Raw genomic sequence first — 27,722 nt, 5'->3', positions numbered from 1 at the left:
TAAACCCAGATATAGAAACAGGAACAAAATAAGAACCTCAAAGGCTCCTCCTTGATAATGTATAAATGACTGGAGTTGGATTTTTTAGGGGCTTCCAGCAATAAAGAAAAGGACTCATTCCCCTCAGAACCGGAGTAGCCACAACTAGTCCTCACCTGCCGGAGGAATAAAGAGGAGGACATTTCCCCAAACTGTAGAGTCGGGTCCCAGGGGTCATCTAGTCCAACCCCCCACAATACAGGCATCGTTTTGCCAACACAGGACTCGAACCCACGACTCTAAATTTAAGAGTCTTGTGCTCTCCTGACTGAGCTATCTTTGAAAGTATATCTTCCAGACAAGGGAAGTAAGGAGCGACGAATGCGGGCACCGAATCTTCTGTAATACCCTTATAAAATAAAAAAAATTGAATAAGATGTAAAAGTATGTTTAATTACTGTTGAAAATGATATGTTAAAAAACTAATAAAATTTATATAAAATACAGAAATAAAATAAGAAATGAAAAGAAAAGGAAATTTTTATATAAAAAATAAAATAAGAAAATAAGAAAAATAAAAATAAAATAAGAAATGACAGTGTGAGACCGTGGGTGGTGTGTTTAGTCTTTACTTTAGTCCTGTGCGTGTGTGAATAAAAGTTTTTGCCGCTCTTCTCTTTTCCAGGGAGAGGCAGTCGCCTCAGCCGCAAGGGGAAGGAGGAAGGCGAAGCGGAGGAGCCAGGCAGAATAAAAGAAAATAAAAGTTCTCCGGCTTTTGCCACGGTAGCTGTCCAGCTGCCTTGCTCCCCAGCGAAGGAGTTATATATACAGCAGTGCACACCCCCTCCTTCACTTCCTGGGTGGAGCTGCCGCTGGGGAGAGGCGAAAAGACAGCTTTAAAAACCTCCAAGCCCTGCAGCCAGCAAGTCCCAACAGGAGTGGTGAAATTACAGCCTTTCCTGGCAAGGAAGACAGAAAGGCCAGCTGGCTCCAGGGAGAGCGGCGGCAGCCGCGATCTTGACGGAGGAGTGCCATCGCCTCGGGATGCCCCAGTCGTGACACCGGATTTGGCCCAAGTCTTTTGCAGCCAGCCACATCCCGGGCACATCCAGGGTCTTCTTGGCAACCTCTGAGCGGCTCGCCCTGCCAAGAACACGACCCCTCGAACCCAAAACCGGTTGCAGACAGAGCCTCGACCTCCCTGGCGATGGGCGTTTGGGCTGCCACGGCTGGGCGCCAAGGCTGAACGTGGGCACCCTCCGAATCGCCAGGCACGTGGGCTGCTTCGAGGCTCTGCCAAGCATAAGGTGAGTCTCCTCCGCTTTTGAAAACCGGCAGCCCAGACTTTGGAGACGGTTCGCAGGTCTGAAACCGGTTCGAATCTGAAACCGTCGCTTTATACTTGAGGGACTCGGCGGTGAGTGGGGCTTCTGTAGGAAACAGCCTACTTTGTCAGATGCAGGGAAAGGACTGAGAAAAAACGGCAAGAAACTAGGGCGGCTCTTCTTCTTCCCCCCCTCGTCTTGCTTTCCCCACCGCTCCTTTTTGGCACCGAGAGCAGAAGCGACAAGGGGGTGGAGAAATTATGAAGATGTTGGTTTTGAGAGCCTGCGGCTGGCAGAGTCTTTCTGGGTGTTCGCGGGCCGCCGGCTGGCTCTTCCTCCTGCTGCTGGCGCTGGAGCACCTCCGCGTGGCTCTCGCCTTCTCCACTTGCAAAACTCTGGACATGGATATGATGAAGCGCAAGCGGATCGAGGCCATCCGGGGCCAGATCCTCAGCAAGCTCAAGCTGACCAGCCCACCGGAGGTGGAAGACCCCGACTCGCGGGTGCTGCCCGAAGACATTGTGGCTCTGTACAACAGCACCGTGGAAATGATCCGGGAAAGGACGGCGGAAGACCCCAAGGAGACCCCCCAGGAAGAGTACTACGCCAAGGAGGTTCACAGGTTCAACATGCTTCCCCCGAACCACGGTGAGACCACGGGAGAGAAAGGGGGTGTTTGTATCTAGGAGGGCAGGCCATGAGGTCTACTGGTTAGAGCAGGCCGAGGAACCAGGGCTAGGTTGGTGTCATCCCCCCCCCCGACCCTGCTCCTATTCCTTTAGGAAGAGGGTGACATTCAGAAATTAAGTGGGGAGGAAATCTCCCCCCATTTAAAGGGAAAGTCCTCACCCCTTTGATTTCTTAGCTGTTAGGCAGAGGCGCAGGGCCAGTTTAGAAAGCTAGCAACCGACTCAAAGGTTAGGCCGGGGTAAGGTGTGACCCACTGGCAAATTCGGGGCACCTGTCAAGTATTTCATTGCCTGAGACTTCGAAAATAGCGGTGGAGGGGTTGTTGAGCACCTTGCAAGCTGCTATAAAGGGCTGAGAGGCACCGATGGATGGCCTTGGGGCAGTGGCTTGCCCCAGGCTACCCACTGGTGTTTCTCGGGCCTCCTAATATTGATTTATAATAAAAAGGTTAATTTAAAGAACGAGAGAGGAGAAAGAAGGAAATGTTTGTTACTTTGCACTTAGGTTTAGCGATGCAATGGATCAGGATTCGCACCCAGAGTTTAAGCAAGATCCTTTTTTTTTTTAAAGCATTCCGTGTGTAAAATGGCAATAAATATCGCCAGAGAATATGAGATGAAGAAGGGGTTTGGGAAGAGGGGTAAGAGGTTGGCACGTTCCTAAGATGTTGATACAAACTGGAAAAGGAAAAGCAGCGCCCCTAATGGGATAATTTTACCCTTGACCCTAAAACCTGGAAGCTTATTTAACTCTTCAAGAGTTACCTTGTGGCAAAGGGATTTCCCCTAAGGTGGCCATCTTTTTATTCCGGCCCTGCTCCTGTGCAGCATCCCGGCAGGCGGAAATTCAAAAGGTGAAGCTTTTCCTGAAAAACACCGGGAAGAGTTTTACCTCTTAAATGTTCTGCAGGGAGGCTCTTAAAGGCACAGAGCTGGGTGCAAACCTAATGTGACAAAGGGTGCAAGAAAATTGGAAATAAAACCAAGAGAAAAGGAAATAAGACCAAGAGCAGAGAAGCTGTTACTAGTTCTGGACATGGCAGGAGATGTTCACCCAGCTGCCTGGTCCCAGGGAGGTGGCAGCAGCAGCAGCTGGAATTTGGCATGAGTTGATCTGATCATTGCAACCACCACATGCCAAGGTATCCATGATGAGGGCCGGCCCTTGATACGGGGTTGGCATTTTTTAAAAAAATATTTTATTATTTCAGGAAACCGGGGCGGGCAGAACTTGGTCAGTCAGTCTGGGGTAGTGGGACCAGGCAGGCTCCAGAATTTGCTGCCTTTTGAGCTGCCAGTACTGGCTGCCAGCCAGAGCACAGTTTCATCAGGGACAGCAGTGCATTCTGGCAGAAGAGGGGGGCCCAGTTCAGTGGGAAAGAGGCAGAGAAGCCCAGCCCCCCCCCAGACCCCAGGAACAGACCTCTAACCGAGACCCGGAAGAGCAGCTCCTACAGTCTGCAACCAGACAACACTGGGGTTGGACAGACCCACTCTATAAACTATAAACTTATTCTTAAGCAGCCTAGGTTTACATCCATGCTTTTAATTCCAGAAATTTGGGGTGGAGGGTAGGGAAAGCTGCCGGGATTTGGTCACACGAGAAGTGGACTCTGTACATACTCGGAAGTTATAAATAAGCCATTCTCCCAGACGGGAGGCTTGGTGTTTTTTTTTAAAAAAGGACCCGATTAGGGTTTTTTAGGAGCAGGTCTAAGGCAGGTGAGTAGTGTCGTGATTAGAATCAGTATGGTCTTAATGCGGATTAAGGTTGCATCGTTCCTGCCTCTTAGCTGCTGTTGTTGGTTCCAGAGAGAGAGAGAGAGAGAAAGAAAGAGAGAGAGAGAAAGCCATTGCCTCTAGTTTCCACTTCCTTTCTCTTTGCACGAGGATCCGGGCTGTCATGTTATAGCTGTGTCGGTAGGCACTCTGTGAACCCAGGCACCCGTGAGAAGTCCTCTGAGGATGGGAGGAAATTGTATGCGTGTGTGCAAAAATCAGCTTTCCCCCTGGGGGTTAGGTGGGGATGGAGTTGGCGGGGAGGGGGCAGTGAAAAAGGAGTTTGGTCGATCGGATCTTGCGATTTCCGGCAAAAACGGCCCAGCAACCCCCCCCCCCCGGTTTCAGAGTCGCCTTCGCCACTTCTCCCTGAAGGCCCCTTGCTGGTCAGCGTGTTGCAATGCTACCGCACAGCTGCGGACAGGTCAAAGTTTGCAAATTCCGAAAATTCAAGCAGGGGTCCTTTGCTTTCACCTCGGGATTGGCTGCTACATTCCCCCCCCCCACCCCCGCTCCTGGGACTTCCACAGCAAGCTTGACTCCAGACACACACAAACATACAGCAGGAAGCAGTTTTCTCGCATCACTGCCTCCACGCCAGAAAAGGTTTCGCCTGGTCAGCTCATGGAATCGTAGGATCTTAAGAGTTCGAAGGGACCCGGGGGTCATCTAGTCTGACCCCCTGCAATGCGGGAATCTCAGCTAAAGCATCCATGATAGATGGCCACCCAACCTCTGTTTAAAAATATCTCCAAGGAAGGCGAGTCCACTGCCTCTCGTGGGAGTCTGTTCCCCTGCCGAACAGCTCTTACTGTCAGAAAGTCAGAAGCTCCTTTCTTGTAGCTTGAAGTCATGGGTTCGAGTCCTACCCTCCAGAGCAGGAGAAAACAAGCATGCTCCATCTTCTATGTGGCAGCCCTTAAGATATTTGACGATGGCTATCATATCTCCTCTCAGTCTCCTCTTCTCCAGGCTAAACATACCCAGCTCCTTCAACCATTCCTCATCAGGCCTGGTTTCCAGACCTTTGATCATCTTGGTTTCCCTCCTCTGCCCACTTTCCAGCTTGTCAACATCCCTCTTAAAGTGTGGTGCCCAGAATTGGACACAGTACTCCCAAGTGTAATAGTAATAGTAATTTATTATTTGTACCCCACCCATCTGGCTGCGTTTCCCCAGCCACTCTGGGCGGCTTCCAACAAAGATTAAAAATACATTAAAATGTCACACATTAAAAACTTCCCTGAACAGGGCTGCCTTCAGATGTCTTCTAAATGTCAGGTAGTTGTTTATTTCCTTAACATCTGGTGGGAGGGCGTTCCACAGGGCAGGCACCACTACCAAGAAGGCCCTCTGCCTGGTTCCCTGTAGCTTAGCTTCTCGCAGGGAGGGAACCGCCAGAAGGCCTTCAGCACTGGATCTCAGTGTCCAGGCTGAACGATGGGGGTGGAGACGCTTCTTCAGGTATACTGTACTGAGGCCGTTTAGGGCTTTAAAGGTCAGCACCAACACCTTGAATTGTGCTCCGAAACGTACTGGGAGCCAATATAGGTCTTTCAGGACCGGTGTTATGTGGTCTCGGCAGCCACCCCCAGTCACCAGTCTAGCTGCCGCATTCTGAATTAGTTGTAGTTTCCGGGTCACCTTCAAAGGTAGCCCCACGTAGAGCGCATGGCAGTAGTCCAGGCGGGAGATAACAAGAGCATGCACCACTCTGGCAAGACAGTCCGCGGGCAGGGAGGGTCTCAGCCTGTGGTCTGACCAAGGCAGAATAGAGTGGTAGTATTACTCTTCCTTCTCCAAGGACGGAGAAACCACCTTTTGAGCGAGTCCTTTTTGCTGTCAAACAGCTCTTAGCATCCAACAGCTGTTGTTAAGGGCGCAGAGGCAGGACCAGCCGGGAAAAGTTGGCAACCTGGGCATTTGCACCCCGGAAGCCCTAACTCTTAGCTATACTGGGATTTCCACAACCCTTGCTGGGAAGAACAGAACTCTTCGTTTCTTTCCTTCCCACCTTTTACAGAAGTTTGCTCCTTGTGTGGAAAAAACGAGCCACCTAAACGCACCCAGGAGCTGGGTGGGGTCTTTTTTGGGGGGGAGACAGGAGACAAAAGATATATGCTTTAAAAGAAAAGAAAAAAATGTAGGGAGATGCGCAGGCCCAGGAGGGGGTGGTGGTGTTGGCAGCAGGTCTGAAGAGGCCCGAATCTGCAAAGATCGGATCTTTCCCTTGGATCAGAGGATTCTGCAACCCACCCAGGGAGCAGCCGTCTCAAGCTTGTTTGGGGTGTAATTACGTGCCTGGGAGTGGCTGGCACGCTGCCAAAACGGAACTCGGGCCTGCAGGCAGAGGCGGGAACTTGTACGTTTTGTGTAGTCTCTGGGAGATAAGATGGCAACCCGGGATAGTGCCAGCACGTGCCAGTCGTTTTTGCCAAGGAGGCGTTTGGGTCCTCCTTGCCTTGCTCACGCCAAATCCCCTTTCCTCGGAACGCGTTAGGCCAGGGTGATTGCTGCCTCTTCCCCAGCGCAGCTGCTCAGGTGGGGCTGCTGTTGAAAGCACAAGCCAGTCGGAAAAAAGGGTTTTAACAAGTTCATTCCAAAATCCACCGATGCAAATGGTCGCGTTATGTTGCTGGATAAATCCAGGCCAGCTTTCTGTCATTTGGGTGGAAGCAAAAGCTCTGAGGCATGGAAATTATGGCCTTTCCCCTTTTATTTATTCCTTGTACAGTGGTACCTCGGGTTACATACGCTTCAGGTTACATACGCTTCAGGTTACAGCCTCCGCTAACCCAGAAATAGTGCTTCAGGTGAAGAACTTTGCTTCAGGATGAGAACAGAAATCATGGTCCGGCAGCGCGGCGGCAGCAGGAGGCCCCATTAGCTAAAGTGGTGCTTCAGGTTAAGAACAGTTTCAGGTTAAGAATGGACCTCCAGAACGAATTAAGTACTTAACCCGAGGTACCATTGTATCTTAACCAGAAGTATATGGAGGTTCATGCCTACCCGCTTAGCATCTGAGGCTGTAAGAAGACTCCTGCATGTTTTAGATTTGCGTAGAAGCTTTTCTTGTTGTTCTGCAGTGATGGGAGAAGCTGAACCTATTTGGGGTTTCTTTCACATAAATCTTAAAGGTGAAGGAGCCTTTTCTGGAGTAAGAGTAGAAGCTCCAGTTCAGTTCAGCTTCTGCAGTGTTCTAAACCAGGGGTGGCCCTCCAGATGTTTTGGGAATCCATCTCATAGTAAACTCTGGCCAGTCACGGTCAGGGATGATGGGAGTTGTAGTCTGACAAGATCTGTAGGGCTACAGGTTTCCTGCCCCAGCAACAGAGGCTTGGGGGATTATGCATGTTGGAACTCAGGTTCACCCAGTGACTGAATTTGCAATAGATCTGGGACAGTTCTGTTTATGGAATCCATAAGGTGTGGTGATGGCTGCAGGTTCGAACACTTTTAAAAGGGAATTACAGTGGTGCCTCGCAAGACGAAAATAATTCGTTCCGCGAGTCTTTTCGTCTTGCGATGTTTTTCCTTCTTAGTAGTGGCGCCCGCCCTGTGGAACACCCTCCCACCAGATGTCAAAGAGAACAACAACTACCAGACTTTTAGAAGACATCTGAAGGCAGCCCTGTTTAGGGAAGCTTTTAATGTTTGATGTATCACAGTATTTTTATATTCTTTTGGAAGCCGCCCAGAGTGGCTGGGGAAACCCAGCCAGATGGGCGGGGTATAAATAATAAATTATTATTATTATTATTATTATTATTATTATTATTATTATTCGTCTTGCGAAGCACGGTCCGTTGCAACTGCGCCTCTTCAAGCGGCTTTAAGAAAAAAGCGCAAGACGTTTTCGTCTTGCGAAGCAAGCCCATAGGGAAATTCGTCTAGCGAAGCAATGCAAAACCGAAAAACCCTTTCGTCTAGCGAGTTTTTCGTCTTGCGAGGCGTTCGTCTTGCGAGGCACCACTGTAGATTTATGGAACATAGGTCTCTCGGTGGTTATGAGCCCCGATAGCTCCATAGAACCTCCAGTTCAGATTCAGTATATCTCTAAATGCCAGGTGCCAGGGAGGACTGTGGCTTGCATGTCCCGCAGTCTTCCGAGAAACAGCTGTCTGTCCGCTGATGCAACCGCTGGGTGCAAGACTCAATGAACCTTTGGTCTGATCTGGTGTGCCAATTCTGAACTTCTTTTGTAGCTGCTGACCAAGGACATATGGCATTTTTGCGGGGGGGGGGGAGACCCTGCTTTTGGCTGCGGCACTCGCAGGATAGCTGGCGTTGGTTGTGAGAACTTGTGGGTTTTCCATCTCAAGTCTGAGAGTGGTATACAGTGTCCTTGTTCCGTTAACACGAGGATTTACGCTGGTGCAACTGAACACAGGCACGCCCTCCCAAAACCAGCTTCAGAAGGTGGGGGGATCCCACGCAGATTTATTGGGGGGGACGACACGGGGAGGAGAGGGGAGACAGTCTCCACTGTACAAGCAGAAAGCCTTGTGCTAAGGAAACTTAACACTACTTTGGATACAGCCCTCTTTTCACTGGAAACCAGAGAATCATAGAGTTGGAAGAGTCTGCTACAGAGCTGCATAGAAGTCCATTCATTCATTCATTTATTCATTCACAGAAGCATAGAATGGTAGAGTTGGAAGGGACCTCAGCGGTCATCTAGTCCAACCCCCTGCCATGCAGGGATCTTTTTGCCCCACGTAGGGCTTGAACCCACAACCCTGAGATTAAGGGTCTCGTGCTCCACTGATGGAGCTATCCCAGATGCGTTTTGTCTATTTGACATATTTATTTGAATCTATTTCTACCCCATCCTTCAGTAGACAGAAAGCGGGAAAGACCCCCCACTGAACTCCTGTTGCATGTCACCCATCATACTATGAACATGGTTTAGAAAAGCGGCCAGGAATCTGTTGCCCTGCAGCTCCCATCATTCTTCACTGTCAGATATGCTGGCTGGCACTGATGGGGACTGGAGCTCACCAACAACTAGAGGACCACAGTATAAAAAAATTCCTTCCAGTAGCACCTTAGAGACCAACTATGTTTGTTATTGGTGTGAGCTATTGTGTTCATCCACACTTCTTCGGATGCTGCAGATTCCCCATCCCAGTATCATCATGCCCTGGATTTTTTTTCTGCAGTGCTGAGATCCTGACCCACCTCCCACCTGTGGACACAGGGGCCATTCCATCCTGACCCACCTCCCACCTGTGGACACAGGGGCCATTCCATCCTGACCCACCTCCCACCTGTGGACACGGGCCATTCCATCCTGACCCACCTCCCACCTGTGGACACAGGGGCCATTCCATCCTGACCCACCTCCCACCTGTGGACACAGGGGCCATTCCGTGCCCTTCCTCTGCCCATTTGGTTGGCACGCCGTGTGCTCAGAGGACCTCATTTGGTACAGAGGCTGCCAGCTGCTGATTCCTACGCTAGGGATCCATTTCTGGTGAACTGCATCCTCCCCTCTGCCCCCTCGACCCCGAAAGAGCCTGGTGTGATGATAAAATAGCTCGCCTGGAAGTTTCTGCAGAGTATCCGTCCTTCAAACAGCCCCTTGGAACAGGGGGAATTGCTAGTTTCCGACCGGGGCAGTTGGCAAAACAAACAACGGCAGAAGGCTCTGGGGGTGGGTGGGAAGGTAGCAGCGCTGCTTGACTTCCCTGTTTCGACAAAAGTCAAGCCACCCACATTTCCCCAGCGTGACTTAACAGTTGATCCACGTGGAAAGTTTAAGCAGGTGGGCGGACCGGAGCCTGGCTCCCCCGGGGCCTTTCCCTACGGGAAGAATGGCCCCCTAAGTAACCAACTTCTGCTTGCGGTCCAGCTTACTCCCTTCTGTGGTCTGCTTCTTTCCTGGTCCTGACGCTAGAACTGTGCTGAAAATTCAATGCAAACACCTCTTCATTTCCCCCAAACATTCTGCATCAGTTAACGAGGAAAGAAACAGCGCTTTAAAATTATCAGAGGGGAGAGACGGCTCCCAGTGAAACTCTCAGGTGTGCAGTGCAGGGTTCTCGATGCAAGGACTTTTCCTTCTGTGGTGGCACGGAAGGGCTCATGAGTGTCTTTTCATTCTATAAATTGCTGGTCCCATGGTCTGCCCCCTTCCTGGGTGCCCATGCGCCAGTCAAAACCCAGGGGAAGACTTCATGGAGGTCAGGAAGTGCAGGCTGCAGAAAATGCTTGCAGGATAGAAAATTGCACCCACTCTGCCACTTTGCAATGATGAAATAGGCTTGAAATCCTGCACCAACCCCAAATTCTAAATAAGTTATTAAGAAAGTGCCCCGAGAATGAAAACGCTGCGAGGAATTTGCTCCCATGAGATGTTACAGTGGGCATCAACATGGCTGGCTTAAATAGAAGATTAGACAGAAGAAGACGACCAGCTGCAGGAATTATGCTGGTCTGTGAACGTAATAAAGTAGATTCATTCATTCAGTTGCAGGAAAGCATAAGTAGGCCCTCATTGCAAGATGCTGGAGCAGACGGTCTTTGGCCTGATCCAGAATAGCTCTTATTATGTTCCTACTGCCAGATCCTTCTTCCAGATACAGAAGCACTGGAAGTATCTGGATCTATGGAATGTGAAACCCTTGCCTCCCTGCTTACATGAGAAACCTATACGCAGCCTTTTAGTACTTCGCCTCCAAAGTGGCTTAACAAACATACCTAAGCCAGTGCAAATGAACTGAGTTCAGCAGTACACGTTCGGAGTAGAAATGGTTAGGAATGCACTGCAAGAGATCAACAGCAGTAGCCACAGAGCTATAAACCCTACAGGCAGAGATTAAATAAGGATAAATCCAAAAGACGACAGAGGATGCTATTTCTGGTAGCCACCCAGTCTCTATTGATTATCTTGGTGAGTTTGCTGGTTTTTATGGGAGGAGGCTGCCTAGAAACGCCATTCAAGGCTTTATAGTCTTATCCCCATTTTACAGCTGAGGGAAACTGAGGCTGACAGACACCATGAACCACTCACAAGGTCACAAGGACAGTAGATAGAAACCGATCTCATCCTCTTATCTCTGGAGATGTCACACTGGAAAGTCCCAAAATAGCTTGGGAATTTCCTTAGCCCGATAAGCTGGGGCTGTTCAATGGAGACAGCCTTATCTCTGTCTTTGCAGCTGTAAAACATAAATCCTCAATTTACAAGAGACCACAGCCTCCCTCCGCAAGAGTCATGTGGAAACGAAAAGCGTTGACTGCACCAAACTTTGAAGAAGGGAAGTGGAAGTCTGACAGTCAGGTTTCTTCTGAATACTGCCTTTGGAGCAGCGTTGAGACTTGGGGGGGGGGGGGTTTGCTGAGGACTTTCCACTGAGGTACCCCAAGTTAGACTCAAAGAGTCTTGGGCCATCTTAAAGGCTATAATACAATGTACTGTGGCACGAGGTTTTGTGGACTCAAGCCCACTTCCTCAGGTGCGTGAAATGAAATCTTAGCTGGCAGGGGCAGAAAAGAGAAAACTTTGAGGAGGTGGTGCGTAGCTAAATGGCAGGGAGATGCAAAAATTATGGTCAACAATAGCCAGGTTTGATTCCTGGTTCTTGGAGATGAGTCAAGTTTAGGGTGTGTATACGTCTTTCGAAAGAACTAGGACCAGGTTTTTATTCTTAATAGCATCATCAGCTGCCTCCTTTCTCTTTGCCACCCTAAAACTCTTGGACTTTCCAGGGCACCTTGATTTTCAGACCATATCAGGTAGTTCTATTTTATCTCCACAACAGTGAAAAGATTCGGCTGTCGATTTCTACAGATTGCTACTGGTCTGCCACTAAGCTTTTCCACCCCCCTAGTCAGTTGACAACCCAGCAATGATGGCTAGTGATAGAGAATCGCAAGTTCTTCGTTGTATGTTTAATGTTTTGTGATCTGCTATGAGAGCTCATTTGATCAGGATAGAAACAGAGAAGACTACCTTCATTTCTTCTTGGGCAGTTTAGGCCCCTCCTCCTCTGCCTTTGTTGCTGATAAATTTTAAATAATAAAATTTAATTCTTATCCTTTCAAATGGGAAACATCAAATGAGTAGCAGCATATACACCATACCTTTAAAGCACATTCAAAGCATATTCCTCCCCCCCACATAATCCTGGGAATTATAGTTTGCTAAGGGTGCTTGGAATTGCAACTCTGTGCGAAGGTAAACTACAGTTCTCATGATTTTTATTTTGCAGGGGGAGGAATGGTCTTTGTGCTTTAAAAAGATGCTGCGTACACAGCCGCCATACCGGCAGATTTTTAAAAATTAAAGAAAGCATCATCCTAACATGCAAGACAGGAATTAAGCAAGTGAAACTTTCCCTCCCTACTTGCATTTCCAGGCCAGGAAAATCTTAACATTTCTGTTTGCTAAATTAACTAAATTTCTGCTTGCCAGCCTGCTGTTAATGGTGCAAGAAAGAGATGCGGGCCGTAGAACCAGGAGAAACCTTGAGACAGGGCGCCTGGGAAAGGTTTTCCCAAAACAAGAATTTCTGCTTGCCATGCAGCTATCAAATGTCTCTCTCCTTGCCCCGACTCTTGTTCTGAACTCCACGTTCGCTTAAATGCAAAATGAGCATACCCTGTTCTCCTTTGCCAAGCACTGCATGCTATATATATATATATATTTAAGGGGGTGGAATGATGAAGAAGAAAGGGATCTTTCCCCTTGAACATCACAGTCTTTGTCCTGGAGAAGGGAACTTGCAGGGCAGCTGATTTGACCATGTATGTGGGACGAGATGGGATGAGGAGCTGGAGTCAAAGCTTCTTTGATCCTGCGAGGAAGAGAAGCTTAAAAATAGACTCTTCCTGTACCATAAATAGATGCTGTGTCAGTGTCAGACGGCTGCAAATATGGGGCTTCGTTTTGGGGTGTGTCTGTGGCCTGTGGCAGTTTGCTTTCAGAGAGAGGGAGAGAACGCCTGCAGAGGGCTGGAGCTGAACCAGAGAGCCCTGGGTTCAAATCCCCACTCGGATGGAAACTCGCTGGATGGCCAAAGCATCCTTTTACTCTCTCTTAACCGACCTTACTAGGAAATCCGCGGCCAGGTTATGGGAAGAAAGTTAGGAAGCCCCTAAGGAAATAAAAAGCACCACTTTACGTCCCATTGCTTTTAAACTCTGGAATGGAAGTCCCAGTCAATTTAGCGCAGAATTTACTTCTGACTAAACACACAGAGGGATGCGGGTGGCGCTGTGGTCTAAACCACAGAACCTAGGGCTTGTTGATCAGAAGGTTGGCAGTTCGAATCCGTGCAACAGGGTGAGCTCCCATTGCTCGGTCCCTGCTCCTGCCAACCTAGCAGTTCGAAAGCACGTCAAAGTGCAAGTAGATAAATAGGTACCGCTCTGGTGGGGAGGTAAACAGTGTTTCCGTGCGCTGCTCTGGTTCGCCAGAAGTGGCTTAGTCTTGGTGGCCACATGACCCGGAAGCTGTACGCCGGCTCCCTCGGCCAGTAAAGCGAGATGAGCGCGCAACCCCAGAGTCGTCCGTGACTGGACCCAATGGTCAGGGGTCCCTTAACCATTTTAAACGCACAGAGGACCAGTTTCCTATGTATAAAGGAGCAAGGTCTTGTTGCAGTGTGGCAACCTTGCTCGCCCTCAGTCCCAGGATCTGTGAAATGGGGAGAGGGATAATGTACGTAGCAGGCTCAAATTGTTTCTGAAGTTGCACTTGACGCAGAAATATGCAGTTAGCCATTCCTGAGTCATGGCAAAGCATGGGGAGGCCCATACAGAGGCAGTGGTCATAGGGCAGCCTTCGCCACTGCAGATATTTTTGCCTATAACTCCTAAGGCTTGAGTGAATGAGAATTGTACAGTGGTACCTCGGGTTAAGTACTTAATTCATTCCAGAGGTCTGTACTTAACCTGAAACTGTTCTTAACCTGAAGCACCACTTTAGCTAATGGGGCCTCCTGCTGCTGCTGCGCCACTGGAGCACAATTTCTGTTCTCATCCTGAAACAAAGTTCTTAACCTGAAGCACTATTTCTGGATAAAAAAACCTCCTTCCAGTAGCACCTTAAAGACCAACTAAGTTAGTTCTTGGTATGAGCTTTCGTGTGCATGCACACTTCTTCAGATACACTGAAACAGAAGTTGCCAGATCCTTCTATATAGTGAGAAGGTGGGGAGGGGTATTACTCAGAAGGGTGGTGGGAATGGGAGATTGGCAGATAGCTGAGATGAGCCTGTTGTGATGAGCTACTGGAAGGAATTTTTTTATTTTGACTATGGCAGACCAACACGGCTACCTATCTGTAACTGGAACCACTATTTCTGGGTTAGCGGTGTCTGTAACCTGAAGCGTATGTAACCTGAAGCGTATGTAATCCGAGGTACCACTGTAGTCCAAAATTTATAAAGTTGGCAAAGGCTGGCATGGGATTTACAAGCAGGTTTCCAGAGCTCCTATTTGGCTCTTGTTTCTGTTATCGATGTACGCATTAGGATGTGGCATCTTCCTGGAAATCTGGAAGCAGAAACCTGGGATCCACCCAAGCAGTCCCCTCTGGCGTTTCGGATTGCCCATCGCTATTAATTGACTCCACTCTCACATACTTCCGAAATTTGACCCTCCAGAGGCAACAGAATCTTGCCCGGGAACCCGGGCTGGAGTTTGGCATAGCTACAAAGAAGAGTGGTAGGGTGTGGAGGATGAGGTTGCCAACTTTTTTATCCAGCCCACGCTCCTATGCTTTTTAACTTGCCACTTGCTTCGCAGGTGTCGGCAGGTGCTGGTGCTTATCTGCATGAGGCAAAAAAGCTTGTCCCTGCTGATTTCCATGCATCAAGTGATTTATAAGGGCATAGAAGCAGTCTAATCTTGGTTTTTCTGGTCAGTTGGCAACCACGTGATAATTTAGGATATCTGCATGTCATTGGAACAGGCAAGGGCAGAAGGTCCTATAGCCCGAGGGGTGAGGGCACACCGAATGAGAGGCATCAAAAGTCAATGCCAGCCAGCAAAAATAAATTAATTAAAATGCCATTAGTTTCAATTGCTCCTCTTCATAAAGGAAAATTTCCAGAGGGCTGGATTAGAATGTTTCTGGATCCCAGCTTCCTCTTCCTTTGCTTTACTGGCAGGTAGGTTTCTGTTGAATGTGGGAGCATTTGAAAATGGTTTGTGGAATAGTAGGAAACCTTAGGGAAATAAGACAATTGTGATATGCTATGACTGGAAATGAAGAGTGCGGTATATCAAATATGTTGTGGATAGTCTCTATAGAAAGACTTCTATAGACGTCTTTATAGAAATTACGTAAGAAGAAAGTAAGTTACCGTATTTTTCGCCCTATAGGACACACTTTCCCCCCTCCAAAAATGGAGGGGAAATGTGTATGCGTCCTATGGGGCGAATGCAGGCTTTCGCTGAAGCCTGGAGAGCAAGAGGGGTTGGTGCGCACCGACCCCTCTCGCTCTCCAGGCTTCAGGAAGCTCTGTGCAACCCTCGAGAGCAACCCTCTGTGCAACCCTCAAAGTCGCGCCCCCCCAAAAAAGAACTAGGTGCGCCCTATGGGGCGAAAAATACGGTAATTTTTGGCAAGGTGTATTACAGTGGTACCTCGGGTTACAGACGCTTCAGGTTACAGACTCCGCTAACCCAGAAATAGTACCTCGGGTTAAATACTTTGCTTCAGGATGAGAACAGCTCTGGCAGCGTTCTGGCAGCGCGGCAGCAGCAGGAAGCCCCATCAGCTAAAATGGTGCTTCAGGTTGAGAACAGGTTGAGAAAATGGTGCTTCAGGTTGAGAACAGTTTCAGGTTAAGAACGGACCTCCAGAACGAATTAAGTACTTAACCCGAGGTACCACTGTATTCTTTTTATGACTGTTTGTTTGCTTTTTAATCTCAATATAGCATTAAAAGTAAAAGAAAATGGCTTGCGTCAGAGTCCTTAAACCCTAGCGCAAGATGTGTGCCTGTATCCTTAAACATTGCACAGACATATAAGTTGAACATATAAGCAAAGAAACTTTCTCCCACAGAAATAGGGGTGCAGCAGGATTTGGAAGTCTGTTCAGTCTACATTTAAAGGTGAACTTACCTAACCCACACTGTCTGAAACAATACCTGCATCGAAATTCAGCCGTCCTTTGAAATTCACAGTGCTCTGAATTTTGCAATGCAGTTCTCCAGCCGAATATTCGGAACAAAAAATGCATATACAGAGGTGGAGTTTGCATATCAAATGCCTACATTGGTGAAAATGACGGGGAAAAATAGTGAAAATCACTTTGCAAAAATGTGTGCGTTAGGCAAAACTGCGCACAAATGTATGTATATCCGGAGGAAAAGGCTGGCGAATTTTCATGAGGACGTACCGTATTTTTCTTTCTATAAGACACCCCCGTGTATAAGACTCTTTTGGGGGACTCCAAATTAAGAAAACATCCCTCAGCACTACCCGTGTATAAGACGAGCCCCAAATTTAAACCTAAATTTTTGGATAAAAAACACCCTAGTCTTATACACGGAAAAATACGGTATATATCTATATAGATATATATTGCAAACCCCTGTGGAAATGTGGAAAACTAAAGATTATAAAACAGAAACTGAGAGGAACCAAAAGGGACATATTTGTGCACACATATCTATCTATCTATCTATCTATCTATCTATCTATCTATCTATCTATCTATCATCTATCTATCTCTATCTATCTATCTATCTATCTATCTATCTATCTATCTATCATCTATCTATCTATCATCTATCTATCTATCTATCTCTATCTATCTGTCTGTCTATATCTATCTATCTATCTATCTATCTATCTATCTATCTATCTATCTATCATCATCATCATCATCTGTGGAGCCAGTTTTATTGTCTTCACTGGACCAGGTGTGTTTATGGTGACTAAATCCAGCAACCCTATGACCCTCCAAAGCTCAGTTTTGTTTTCCATTCCAATTGTAAGTTCTGTTTTTCATTTCGTTTGTAAATTCCTAACATTCAGCGATTTGCAGCTCAACTCTTGCTGGGACGTTAATCGGGTCGCCTGGGAGTTCAGACGTCGCCTGAAGCTCTTGCAAAGCTTATATTCTCTTGACACCTTCCAAAGGAAAATATACATAATTTGGTTGTGTTTGAAATGGAACCAGCACAAACCCACACAAAACAACTTAAGGCTCCTCTCCTATTCTCTTTATGCAGAAGGCTACATACCAAAGACGCCCTACTCTGTCTTCTTTGGGTTCAACTTATCACATATCCGGAAAACCCTTCATGACTCCAGTCTGCTCTACCGTGCGGAACTGAGAATGCGCATCTCTGGAACGGTTCAGGATCAGCGATTGGAGCTTTACCAGGTACGATGGGGAAATGCTATTGGCGTTCAAAGATGCCCACAAGTTGTATCCTCTCGCCTGGAAACTCTTCAGACCTTTTGGAGATGCTCATGGTTATTTGTGGGCAAAAGGAGGAAATTTCTCGGCACATGCTCAGAGGCATTCTTTCCTTTGAACCCAGGGACAACAGCTGATTTCAAAGACAGGCCCCTGGATCATTGCTAATGATCGTTCATTCGTATTAAACCCCAGACAAGAGCCAGGACAATATTGCTTGCATTTTGTGGGGGGTGGGAAGAAATTGAAATTTCTGATTTTGAAATCAAAACGAAGGCACATTTATGCAAATTATGTTCATTTGCCAAAAAAAAAGAAAAGAAAAAGTATGTATTTGTTTGCCTGCATTAGTCTGGAGTATTTCAGCTGCAGAAATCAAAATATGGTGGGGAAGAGGTGTCTGTAGCGAGGGAACTGGAATCTAGGAATGTTTAGGGAAGCTTTTAATGTTTAATAGGTTATTGTATTTTAATATTCTGTTGGAAGCCACCCAGAGTGGCTGGGGAAACCCAGCCAGCTGGGCGGGGTATAAATAAATTATTATTATTATTATTATTATTATTATTATTATTATTATTATTATTACTATTGTTATTATTATTATTGAAAATCTCTCAGCATATGCTCGGAGGCATTCTCTTATTCACACCCAGGGACGATCCTTGATTTAGAGGACAGCTTCTGTGGATTATTTCTAAGGATCCTTCATTCATATTAAGTCCCAAACAAGATTGTTTGCCTTCTAATATTGACATAGAATTTGGAGGGACCGAATGCCCACTTCATTGTTCCCCTAGCTCTCCTGCAGATGTTGCCCCTGTTTTCCAGTTCTGCCCCCAAAACTGGAACCTTGAACTAGAAATTAAGCGTAGCATTTGAATTCAAAGTGCTTCAGCACATCGTTCTGTCGAACAATGAACCACTCTGGGTCTTATGTCGGAGATGGAGAGACTGCCTTTTTTTACACTTACCCTTTCCATCCAGGAGCAGATCCACTCGATCAACAGCACTTGGTACTACATGGACGGGCGTATGGTGAAGGTGAAGAACGAGAAGGAGTGGCTTTCGTTTGACGTCACCTCCGTCCTCCGGCAGTGGCTTGGAAGCACAGGTAAGCCAGGAAGTGGCGAAAGGTGTGAGCGGGGCAGGGTCCCAGAGTTGATGGTAATTCACTTGGGGGAGAGGAAGAATCGCTGTAGGCAGAACAGGATGTGTGACAAAAGAGGACAGTGGTTAACTAGGGGCTAAAAACTAGGGCCTAGCTTGCCGGAATAACCACAATTAGTTCTCTGCCAAGTTTGTTGTTGACTTGCAAACCATGCTGCCTTTAGCACGTCCAAACCCAACAGCCTTGCTGAACTGTGGTTTGTTTGGCCCCTCGATCCCAGACGCTTGCCGGGTTCCAAAGGCATAGGCAAGAGCAACTGAAAAAGAAGCCAAGCATTGTAGGACTACAAGTCCCATCATCCATGACCACTGGCAATGCTGATGGGAGTTGTAGTCTAACGACATCTGGAAGGCCCCACATTGGCTATCCCTGGCATAGCACATGTCTGGCAGTAGCAGCCAGCTTTCACACAAACTAGCCTGTTAGATGATGTGTGATTTGTCGAACAAACCACGGTTGAAGGAAACCGTGGGTTGAACGTTATGTGCAAGCCCGTCCATTGACAGATATATCTTCTTCCAGATTCAGGTAGGTAGCCGTGTTGGTCTGACATTGTCGAAATAAATTTAAAAATTGTCCAGTAGCACCTTAGAGACCAACTAAGTTTGTTCTGGGTATAAGCTTTTGTGTGCAGTGTGCATGCACACGAAAGCTTATACCCAGAACAAACTTAGTTGCCTCTAAGTCCTAGCTGCTCCTGCAAGGCAGTGCCAAGGTGCTTATTTCTCCAGGGACTAGAATCGTGGGGCAACCTCTCCCTGCTTTGCCTTTGTGCCGGAGGTGAGAGGGGGAGAAAAGGGACTGGGAAAAAACAAAACAATGCCGCAATCCGCTGAGTCGGCACGCCACGCCCTGGGCACGCTGCCACAGTGTTTTGGAAGGAGCCAGATCAAAAGTGCACATGCGTCAGGCACACTTGCCCTGCGCCACTCCTCGGCTGCATTCTTTGCACAGGTTGCTCCTGAAAGGAGAGGAAAGGAAGGCAGGGATTGCGATGTTGCAAGCACTAAATTTCTTGCGTCCGGGTGGCCGTCTACCTGCAACTCACCCTCTCTGATCTCAAACCCCTTTTTGCCTTAGAAGTTGAAGAGGTGACGACAGTCAGTTGCAGGAATGGGTAGAGAAATATTGGAGGAAAGGTGGGTGTCATATTGAAGAGAGGGCCACCCTCACTGCCCAGCTTCCATGTTGGGCAGGGCTGCCCACCGATCAAAGACGGGCTCAGATCTTGCCATGCTTCAAGCGCCATTCTCTATATTTCTTAAAGGTACCACATGGAAGTTTTATGTGAGTGCCTTTATGTCCGGTGAGGATGAGGGAGGAATTCATCTGAGTTCGCATTTAAGGCAAACCTACCACCCTGAGTTCTTGGGATGAAGGGCAGAATACAAATAAATAATAATAAAATACTCGTGCTTTCAGAAACAACACGCAGACCAAAACACAGCCACCGCCATTTTAAATTTTGCACTCCTCCAGATTTCGCAGCGCAGTTTCCCCAGCCAAGTAACAATCGCAGAAATAGATAGATCTGCTCGGGTGATGTAGTGCATGGGTACATTGCTGAAAACAGCTTGGGGAAGAAGTGTGTCGTATTAGGTGGAAATCATTCGGCAGAAATAAGCACGTCGGACAAAATTGCACATGGAATTGTGTTTATTGGGAGAATTTTGTATTAAAATGCCAATGAAGTCTCATTAGGACTTTTAAAAAACTGATTTGGAAATCTGGAGAACTGAATTTCAGATTGTATTCCTGTCGCAGATGACAATGTTCCTATCTACGTGTTTGCCACTTTTTTTTAAAAGGCAACCTCCTTAATCAGACACCCAAAACTTTGTGTAAAGATTGAGGGTTGGGGAGGAGCAACCAACAGACATTGTCTGCAACCAACTTCCGCTTCCCGTACACACATGGGCTGAGCTCTGGAGGAGAAAGGTGTACTAAGATTTAATGTGGCAAACACCTGTCTTCACCTTTGGGCCCGTGTTGCGTGTGCCTCTGGGGTTGCGGGTTCAAATCCTTCCACCCGTGTTGCGTGTGCCTCTGGGGTTGCGGGTTCAAATCCTTCCACCGCTCCTGCTGGGGGCTATGAGCACGGCACCCAAAAATCCACGTTGTTTGTATTTCAGAGCCTCTGGGAAGATTTCGCCTCAGTGCCCACTGTACCTGTGAAAGCGCCGTGGAGGAACTGAAAGTGGAAGTGGAAGGTAAGAGCTAAGGAATGGGGTCAGTGTCCTGGTTTTCCAGGGACGGCTCTCCATCCCTGTTTTGATCCCAGAACGTCCCTATTTCCCCTGCCAGCGCTGCCAGTGAAAAATGGGTGACAAAAAAAATGGAGGGGTCGAGGAGGGTCAGTTGTGGGGAGAAGTGAGAATTGTGGAATGGCAGAGTTGGAAGGTACCCCAAGGGTCATCCAGCCAAACCCCCTGAAACGCAGTGAAATAGGAAAAGTCCCTGTGTTGTAGGGTTTACATCTAATGCCGCTTTATTTATTGATTTAAATTCATGGCCCGTCCTTCACCCTTGAAGGCGATCCATGGCTCCTAGCCCTGATGGCTATAAATTGCCTCCACGGTTTGAGGCAGCAGTGTTTCTGAATACCAGTCGCTGTGAATCGCAGAGGGGGAGAGATCTCTTGCGGTCGGATCCTGCGTCCGGCCACTGTGCAAACAGGAGGCTGCTGGACGAGGTGGGAAACAAGGCCAGATCTTTCAGGCTTTTCTCATGCTCTCAGGCCCCGCCAAAGGCTGTCTTCGGTCCCTGTCTGGTATCTCCCTCGTCACTTGCCTGTCAACAACTGGTAAGCGCAGGCTCGGCGGATTCCGCCTTCAGGACGAGACTTGCCTCCTTCTGGGAATCGGGCCTAGAAAACTTCCTCATCCTCCTGACACACATACCTGCCATACCTTCTGCCCAGGGTGGGGTTGTTGGAGGGGGGGGCGCCGTGCCAGTTCCGGCGACACTTTCGTCACATGACTCAGCTCGATGGGAACCTCCTCTAGGGGGCAGCGCGAAGCACGAGCACCCGCAACACACACACACACACCCCTTGCACACACAAACTAGCACACACCCGCTGCGTTTCGTCAGCTAAAAATAGGCTGCCGTGCTGACGGCAAACAGCTTCACCGTCGGATCGCAGAAAGGGTGGTTCTGTCGTGCTTCTGGCGGCTGGCACGCTCCAGAATTTCAGAACGCTTCCCTTCCTCAAGGCACCTTTCCCCACAGTTGTTTCACACCTGCGCACCTGACTCACTTTACTTTCAGCAAACATAAGAGTTGGCCTTTCCCCCTCTCTCAGGGTGCCTCATATCCCTGCCGTGCCCATGTTTTTGGGGCTGTGGGTACGCATCTGGCTGTAGGGAGGCAAGCACAGCGGTGACTCTGGAGCAGGGGTCAGCAACGTGAGGCCCATGGGCCGGATGCAGCCCACGGAGACCATTTTACCGTCCCACAAGCCGCCCCCAAACCGAGCTGCCCGTTCGGCGAGTCCCCACCCCCACCCCCGCGCCATGCTAAACTGGCAGAGCGCAGCACAGGGACTCGCCGAATGGCACTGGAAATCGCGTCTGCGCATTCACAGGTACCGGAAATCTGTGCAGGCACAATTTTTGGTGTCTGGGCACGCACAGAAGCAATTTCCGGTGCCACGGACATGCGCAGACGCAATTTCCAGCGTCACGCTGTGCCGGTCTGGCCCACAGACGATCTCCGTGGGAGTGATCTGGCCCATGGCCGGTAAGCCTTGCCGACCCCTGCTCTGGAGGGTAGGAGTCGGACCAATGGCTTCATGTTACAAGCAGGGAGATTCCAACTAAACATCAGGAAAAAACTTTCTGACAGTAAGAGCTGTTCAGCAGGGGAACAGACTCCCTCAGGAGGTTGTGGACTCTCCTTAGAGGTTGGGCGGCCATCTGTCATGGATGCTTTAGCTGAGACTCCTTCACTGCAAGGGGTTGGGCTAGAAGACCCCCGGGGTCCCTTTCCAACTCTGCGATTCTATGACTCACACAGGGGTGCGGTGGGCAGCCTCTTTGGCAAATGGCTGCTTTTTGGCTCACAAGAGCCTCCAACGTAGTTTAGGAACGACTGCCTTTCCACTTGTGGGCCAATGGGATAGGCAAACTTCCTGCTCCTCAGCACTCAGCATTTACCGTATTTTTCGCCCTATAGGACGCACTTTTCCCCCTCCAAAAATGAAGGGGAAATGTGTGTGCGTCCTATGGGGCGAATGCAGGCTTTCCCGGGCTTCCTGCAGCTCTGCGCCACCCTCCAGATCCTGGCGCGAAGCCACGCGGGGCTCTGGAGGGTGGCGTGGAGCTGCCTGCGCTCCAGGGCTTCCTGCAGCTCTGCACCACCCTCTGGATCCTGGCGCGAAGCCACGCGGGGCTCCGGAGGGTAGTGCAGAGCTGCCTGCATTCGGAAGCCTGGTGCGCGCTGAAGAGCGCCCCCGGGCTTCGCGCACCTCTCCGCAAGCCTGGGGAGACCGGCGCGGCTCCCTAGGCTTGCAGATAGCAGGCTGTTCTGGGGGCTGGGGTCGGGGGAAGCTCGGGTTTCCTCCGTGCCTGCCCCGTGCCTGGGGAGGGGAAAATTTTTTTTTCTTTATTCCCCCCCCCCCAAAAAAAATTAGGTGCGTCCTATGGGGCGGTGCGTCCTATGGGGCGAAAAATACGGTAATTCCCATCACCTATACAAGCATGGGCAGCAGAGTGGGAAAGAATGGCGAAGTCAGCGCATCTGACCCCCTGAAGGTCTCGGACACCCTCTTCCTCCACAATTGCACCCGTCACCCCCCCCCCACATTCCTGATCCCAGTGGGCACCACATAAGGTTGCTGGCAGAAAGAAACAAGCCAAGTCCGTAGGGCAGCCCTCCTGATTTTAGTGCCCCCAGATATACCTCATTTGAAATATAAACAACAATAAAGCACAAAGTAAAATTTCATTTTCCGAGATGAAACAAAACCTACAGTTAGATGGAAAACAATGTTTATTTTTGTGGACTTCCACTTCCTTTACATTTTAATTTTTCCTCTCTCTGACTTTTTCTAATGGCACAGTCAGATCCTCAAAGCTAAGCTTACACAACACGTCTGCATCTATACTTAGTAGAGAGAAGGCAGCCAGCTTGCTTTGTTGCATAGTCGTCCTGTTGGGGTTTCTAATTGACTTCCGTTGAGAAACCCAGCTCTCGGCTGAGCCGCTTGTGGCCATTAATGTGGGGGGTGGGGGGAATCTGGCCATGGGAAATTTCTGTGATGCCCTGAGCACATGCTTATTTTGCTTAACGGTTCATTGAGAGCTCTGCCCCCATCCAGACAAGGAAGGGGAATGATCAAGAGACCAAGAACGCTTCCCAAAAGGAGGGTTAGGGGATGGGAGCAGCGTCAGGGAGGGCTTTGGCCTAGGAAGAGTCTGGTGTGGTAAATGGCATTCCAGTCCGTGCCGCTGGAGGGTATTTTCCCTTCCTGCCCAGTTCCCGTTCCCCAGTGCAGGCCGTCGGAAGCTGGTACTCAGGGAAACAGTTGATCGATCTGATTTATAAAGTGCCTTCACCCTTTTTATTCGTGCGCTTCTAAAGGGTGGCGCTGTGGGTTAAACCACAGAGCCTTGGACTTGCCGATCAGAAGGTCGGCAGTTCGAATCCCCGCTACGGGGTGAGCTCCCGTTGCTCGGTCCCTGCTCCTGCTCACCTAGCAGTTCAAAAGCACGTCAAAGTGCAAGTAGATAAATAGGTACCGCTCCGGTGGGAAGGTAAACGGCGTTTCCGTGCGCTGCTCTGGTTCGCCAGAAGCGGCTTAGTCATACTGGCCACATGAGCCAGAAGCTGTACGCCGGCTCCCTCGGCCAATAAAGCGAAATGAGCGCTGCAACCTCAGAGTCGGCCACGACTGGACCTAATGGTCAGGGGTCCCTTTACTAAAGGTGCCACCGCAAGGTGTTTCACATATGGCAGCATCCAGATGGTTTAAAACAAACTAAAGCCCGTGCGACACGGCTAACGAATTCTTGTCTGTTTCCAGGCACCAAATTAAGGAGGGGTGATCAGCAAGGAATCAGCCAGGCGAAACAGCAGCCCCCCTATCTTCTGGTGATGGCGATGCCCCCTGAGCGGGCAGACCACCTGCAAAACCGCCGGCAAAAGCGAGCGGCAACCATAGACTATTGCAGCCAGTGAGTGGCTTCTGGTTTTTTTGTGTGTGAGACTCTTTCGCTGCTGAAAGCCTCTTGGGCTATAAATTGGGGTGACAGCTCAGCTAGTAAAGCATGAGATTCTTAATCTGATGGTCATGGGATCGAGCCCCACGTTAGGCAAAAAGATCCCTGCATGGCAGGGGGTTGGACTAGATGACCGCTGAGGTCCCTTCCAACTCTACACTTCTATGCTTCTGTGAATGAATGAATGAATCCACTTCTATGCAGCTCTTTAGCCAAAAAGACTTCTTACAAAAATCAGCGTTAAGACGGTCCCCGCCCTAAGGCTTACAATCTAAAAACACATCTTCCTCGTCATCATTATTTATTAAATTTATAGGCCACCCTTCCTCCTAAGTTTACAGGGTGGTTTAAAATATTAACAAAAGAAAAATGAATACCATAATAACAAACAAAAGCAATATTTATTAAATTTAGAGACCGCCCTTCATCCTAAGTTTACAGGGTGGTTTACAATTGTCAGGGAACTGACATCGGAGCGAGAGGCGAAGGGGAGGCTCCCAGATGATGCTGGTGAAGGACCCAGCAGCAGGGGGAGAAACAGCTCAGTAGAGGGGGAAGCAAATCAGCGCAACACCAGGGATAAAGGGGGGCAGATGGGGGAATCGGAGGGAGGGCTCCAGGGCTCTTCACTGGAGATCAGTGAGGAGAGCCCAGATCCTCCGCTACCCACGCCCTCCCTGCGCAGAAGACTCCCGCGCAGTGAGAGGAGGAGGAGACTGGGTGTCAAACAACTTTTATGTTGGAAGAGGTTCAAGAAACGCCCACTGACGGATTCTGCCAGCGATTGAGGCAGCCGCGATGAGCAAGGGCTGTGCAGTCAGAAAGGTTTAACAAGGCAAATTAGCCCAGAAAGGCACCAGTTTACGCACGAGTAACTCATACCCATTACAACAATATAAAAACACAAAAATGAATACCATAATAACAATCCAAAACAACTATGCGTCCGTAGTTTAAAAGGGCATGGGTACTTTAATTAGCCGGGGAGAAGAGGAATGTTTTTGCCTGGCACCTAAATATATGTAAGGTGCCAGGCGAGACTACCTGGAGAGAGCATCCCACAAACGGGGCCACCACAGAAAAGGCCCATTCTCGTGTTGCCACGCTCCGGATCACTTGTGGAGGAGGAGGCACACGAAGAAGGGCCACGGAGCAGGATGAATTTGCCACTCCACTCCTGGCTGGGTTTCAGGATCTGTGGTTTTGCGGCAGCTAGATTGGTGACTGGGAGTGGCCGCTGAGACCATATAACACCAGTCTTTAAAGACCTGCACTGGCTCCCAGTACGTTTCTGAGCACAATTCAAAGTGTTGGTGCTGACCTTTAAAGCCCTAAACTAAGGTTACCAGATTTTTTTCAATGAATCCAGGGACACTTTTCAACTTCAGTCGGAATGATAGTGGAAATGATAGGGAACTGGTTTGTAAATCCGGGGACTGTCCCCTAGAAACGGGGCGTCTGGTAACCTTAACCTAAACGGCCTCGGCCCAGTATACCCGAAGGAACATCTCCACCCCCATTGTTCAGCCCAGACACTGAGGTCCAGCTCTGAGGGCCTTCTGGCGGTTTCCTCTCTGCGAGAAGTGAGGCTACAGGGAACCAGGCAGAGGGCCTTCTCAGTAGTGGCGCCCGACCTGTGGAACGCCCTCCCACCAGATGTCAAGGAAATAAACAACTATCTGACTTTTAGAAGACATCTGGAGGCAGTCCTGTTTAGGGAGGTTTTTAATGTTTGATGTTTTATCGTGTTTTTTAATATTCTGTTGGAATATTAAAGTGGCTGGGGAAACCCAGCCAGATGGGCGGGGTATAAATATGTTGTTGTTGTTGTTGTTGTTGTTGTTGTTGTTGTTGTTGTTGTTGTTTTGCTCTCTCAACTCCTATTGGGTTCTTTCGCTCCAGGTCACCAGAGGAGAAGAGATGTTGCGTGAGGCCTTTGTACATTGACTTCCGCAAGGACTTAAAGTGGCGGTGGATCTCTGAACCCAAGGGCTACTATGCCAACTTCTGCATGGGTGCCTGCCCCTATCTCTGGAGCGTGGACACCCAGCACAGCAAGGTGAGGACGTAAAAAGCCCCCCGAAAAGGTTTCTGACTCTTGCATCTCACCCCACTTCCTCACACACAACCCTCCTCCTTTGGGGTTTGTTCAGAAGCATTCCAAAAACTGCTTTGAAAGAATCTCAAAAGCGGTATACAAAAGGGAAGCAACAGAAGGGTATCGTAGAAACAGATGCAAAGACAGAATTCGGCAATGAACTGTTCTTCTGGGTCAGAGAAAGCCTGGGGGGGGGGAATATAACTCTCTACAAGGCATCTGGAAGCAACTGGTAGCCAATTCTTTGAGGATGGCAGTTGGGAAGGGCATTTGATAGGCAGAAAATGCCAACTGTCCTGTGATGTGCTTTGCTGCAATAAAAATTACCGTAATTTTTGCTCTATAAGACTCACTTTTTCCCTCCTAAAAAGTAAGGGGAAATGTGTGTGCGTCTTATGGAGCGAATGCAGGCTGCGCAGCTATCCCAGGAGCCAGAACAGCAAGAGGGATGGCTGCTTTCACTGCACAGCGATCCCTCTTGCTGTTCTGGCTTCTGAGATTCAGAATATTTTTCTTTCTTGTTTTCCTCCTCCAAAAACTAGGTGCGTCTTGTGGTCTGGTGCGTCCTATAGAGCGAAAAACACGGTACTCGTGCAGTGCCATGAGTGAAATTTGGCAGCCATTATAAATGTGACCTCTGCTTTCCTGGCCGTGAAAACTTGGCCTCCCGCTCCCCCTAGGCTGCTCAATCCGCCATGTTACCTTTCCAAAGACGTATTTTCTTATTTTCTTTCGATAGATCCTGTCTCTGTACACCCAACACAACCCACTTGGCTCATCCGCGCCCTGCTGCGCCCCACAGGATCTTGAGGCATTGGGGATTGTGTACTACGTCGGCCGCGAAGCCAAGGTGGAGCAGCTTTCCAACATGGTGGTCAAATCCTGTCAATGCACCTGAGAGAAAAGGACTCGTGGACTTGGGATGTCTCTTCTGGGCGACTTGGAATTAAAAAATAAATCAATCTGAGCGGGGAAGGAGTCAGGACTGGAGAGGGACACAGACTCCCCTTCCCCTCTAACAAAATCTTTTCCTAAAACCAAAAAACAAAAACAATAAAAACCCTCATTTGGTGAGA

General features: G+C 48.8%; 2 protein-coding genes across 2 annotated transcripts in view; both read left to right on the top strand.

Annotated features, from left to right (window-relative positions):
- The window catches only part of B9D2 (B9 domain containing 2), a 34,078-nt gene extending 32,937 nt beyond the window's left edge, over positions 1-1,141 (top strand). Inside the window, exon 4 of the mRNA XM_083516043.1 lies at positions 665-1,141. Coding sequence (XP_083372169.1) covers positions 665-879 — 215 coding nt within the window. The 3' untranslated portion in view covers positions 880-1,141. The remainder of the gene's footprint in view (positions 1-664) is intronic.
- Positions 836-27,722, top strand: LOC310712659 (transforming growth factor beta-1 proprotein-like). The gene is made up of 7 exons (XM_083515940.1): positions 836-1,952; positions 16,969-17,123; positions 18,144-18,270; positions 20,460-20,537; positions 24,353-24,503; positions 26,451-26,607; positions 27,386-27,722. Exons 1-7 carry the CDS (start codon positions 1,565-1,567, stop codon positions 27,542-27,544), a joined length of 1,215 nt encoding a protein of 404 aa, XP_083372066.1. The 5' UTR covers positions 836-1,564; the 3' UTR covers positions 27,545-27,722.

Source organism: Podarcis liolepis, assembly GCF_965112155.1.
Source record: "Podarcis liolepis genome assembly, chromosome: 7".
Lineage (NCBI taxonomy): Eukaryota > Metazoa > Chordata > Lepidosauria > Squamata > Lacertidae > Podarcis > Podarcis liolepis.
The sequence above is the reverse complement of the archived record's forward strand: the minus strand, read 5'-3'. Positions and strand labels throughout refer to the sequence as shown.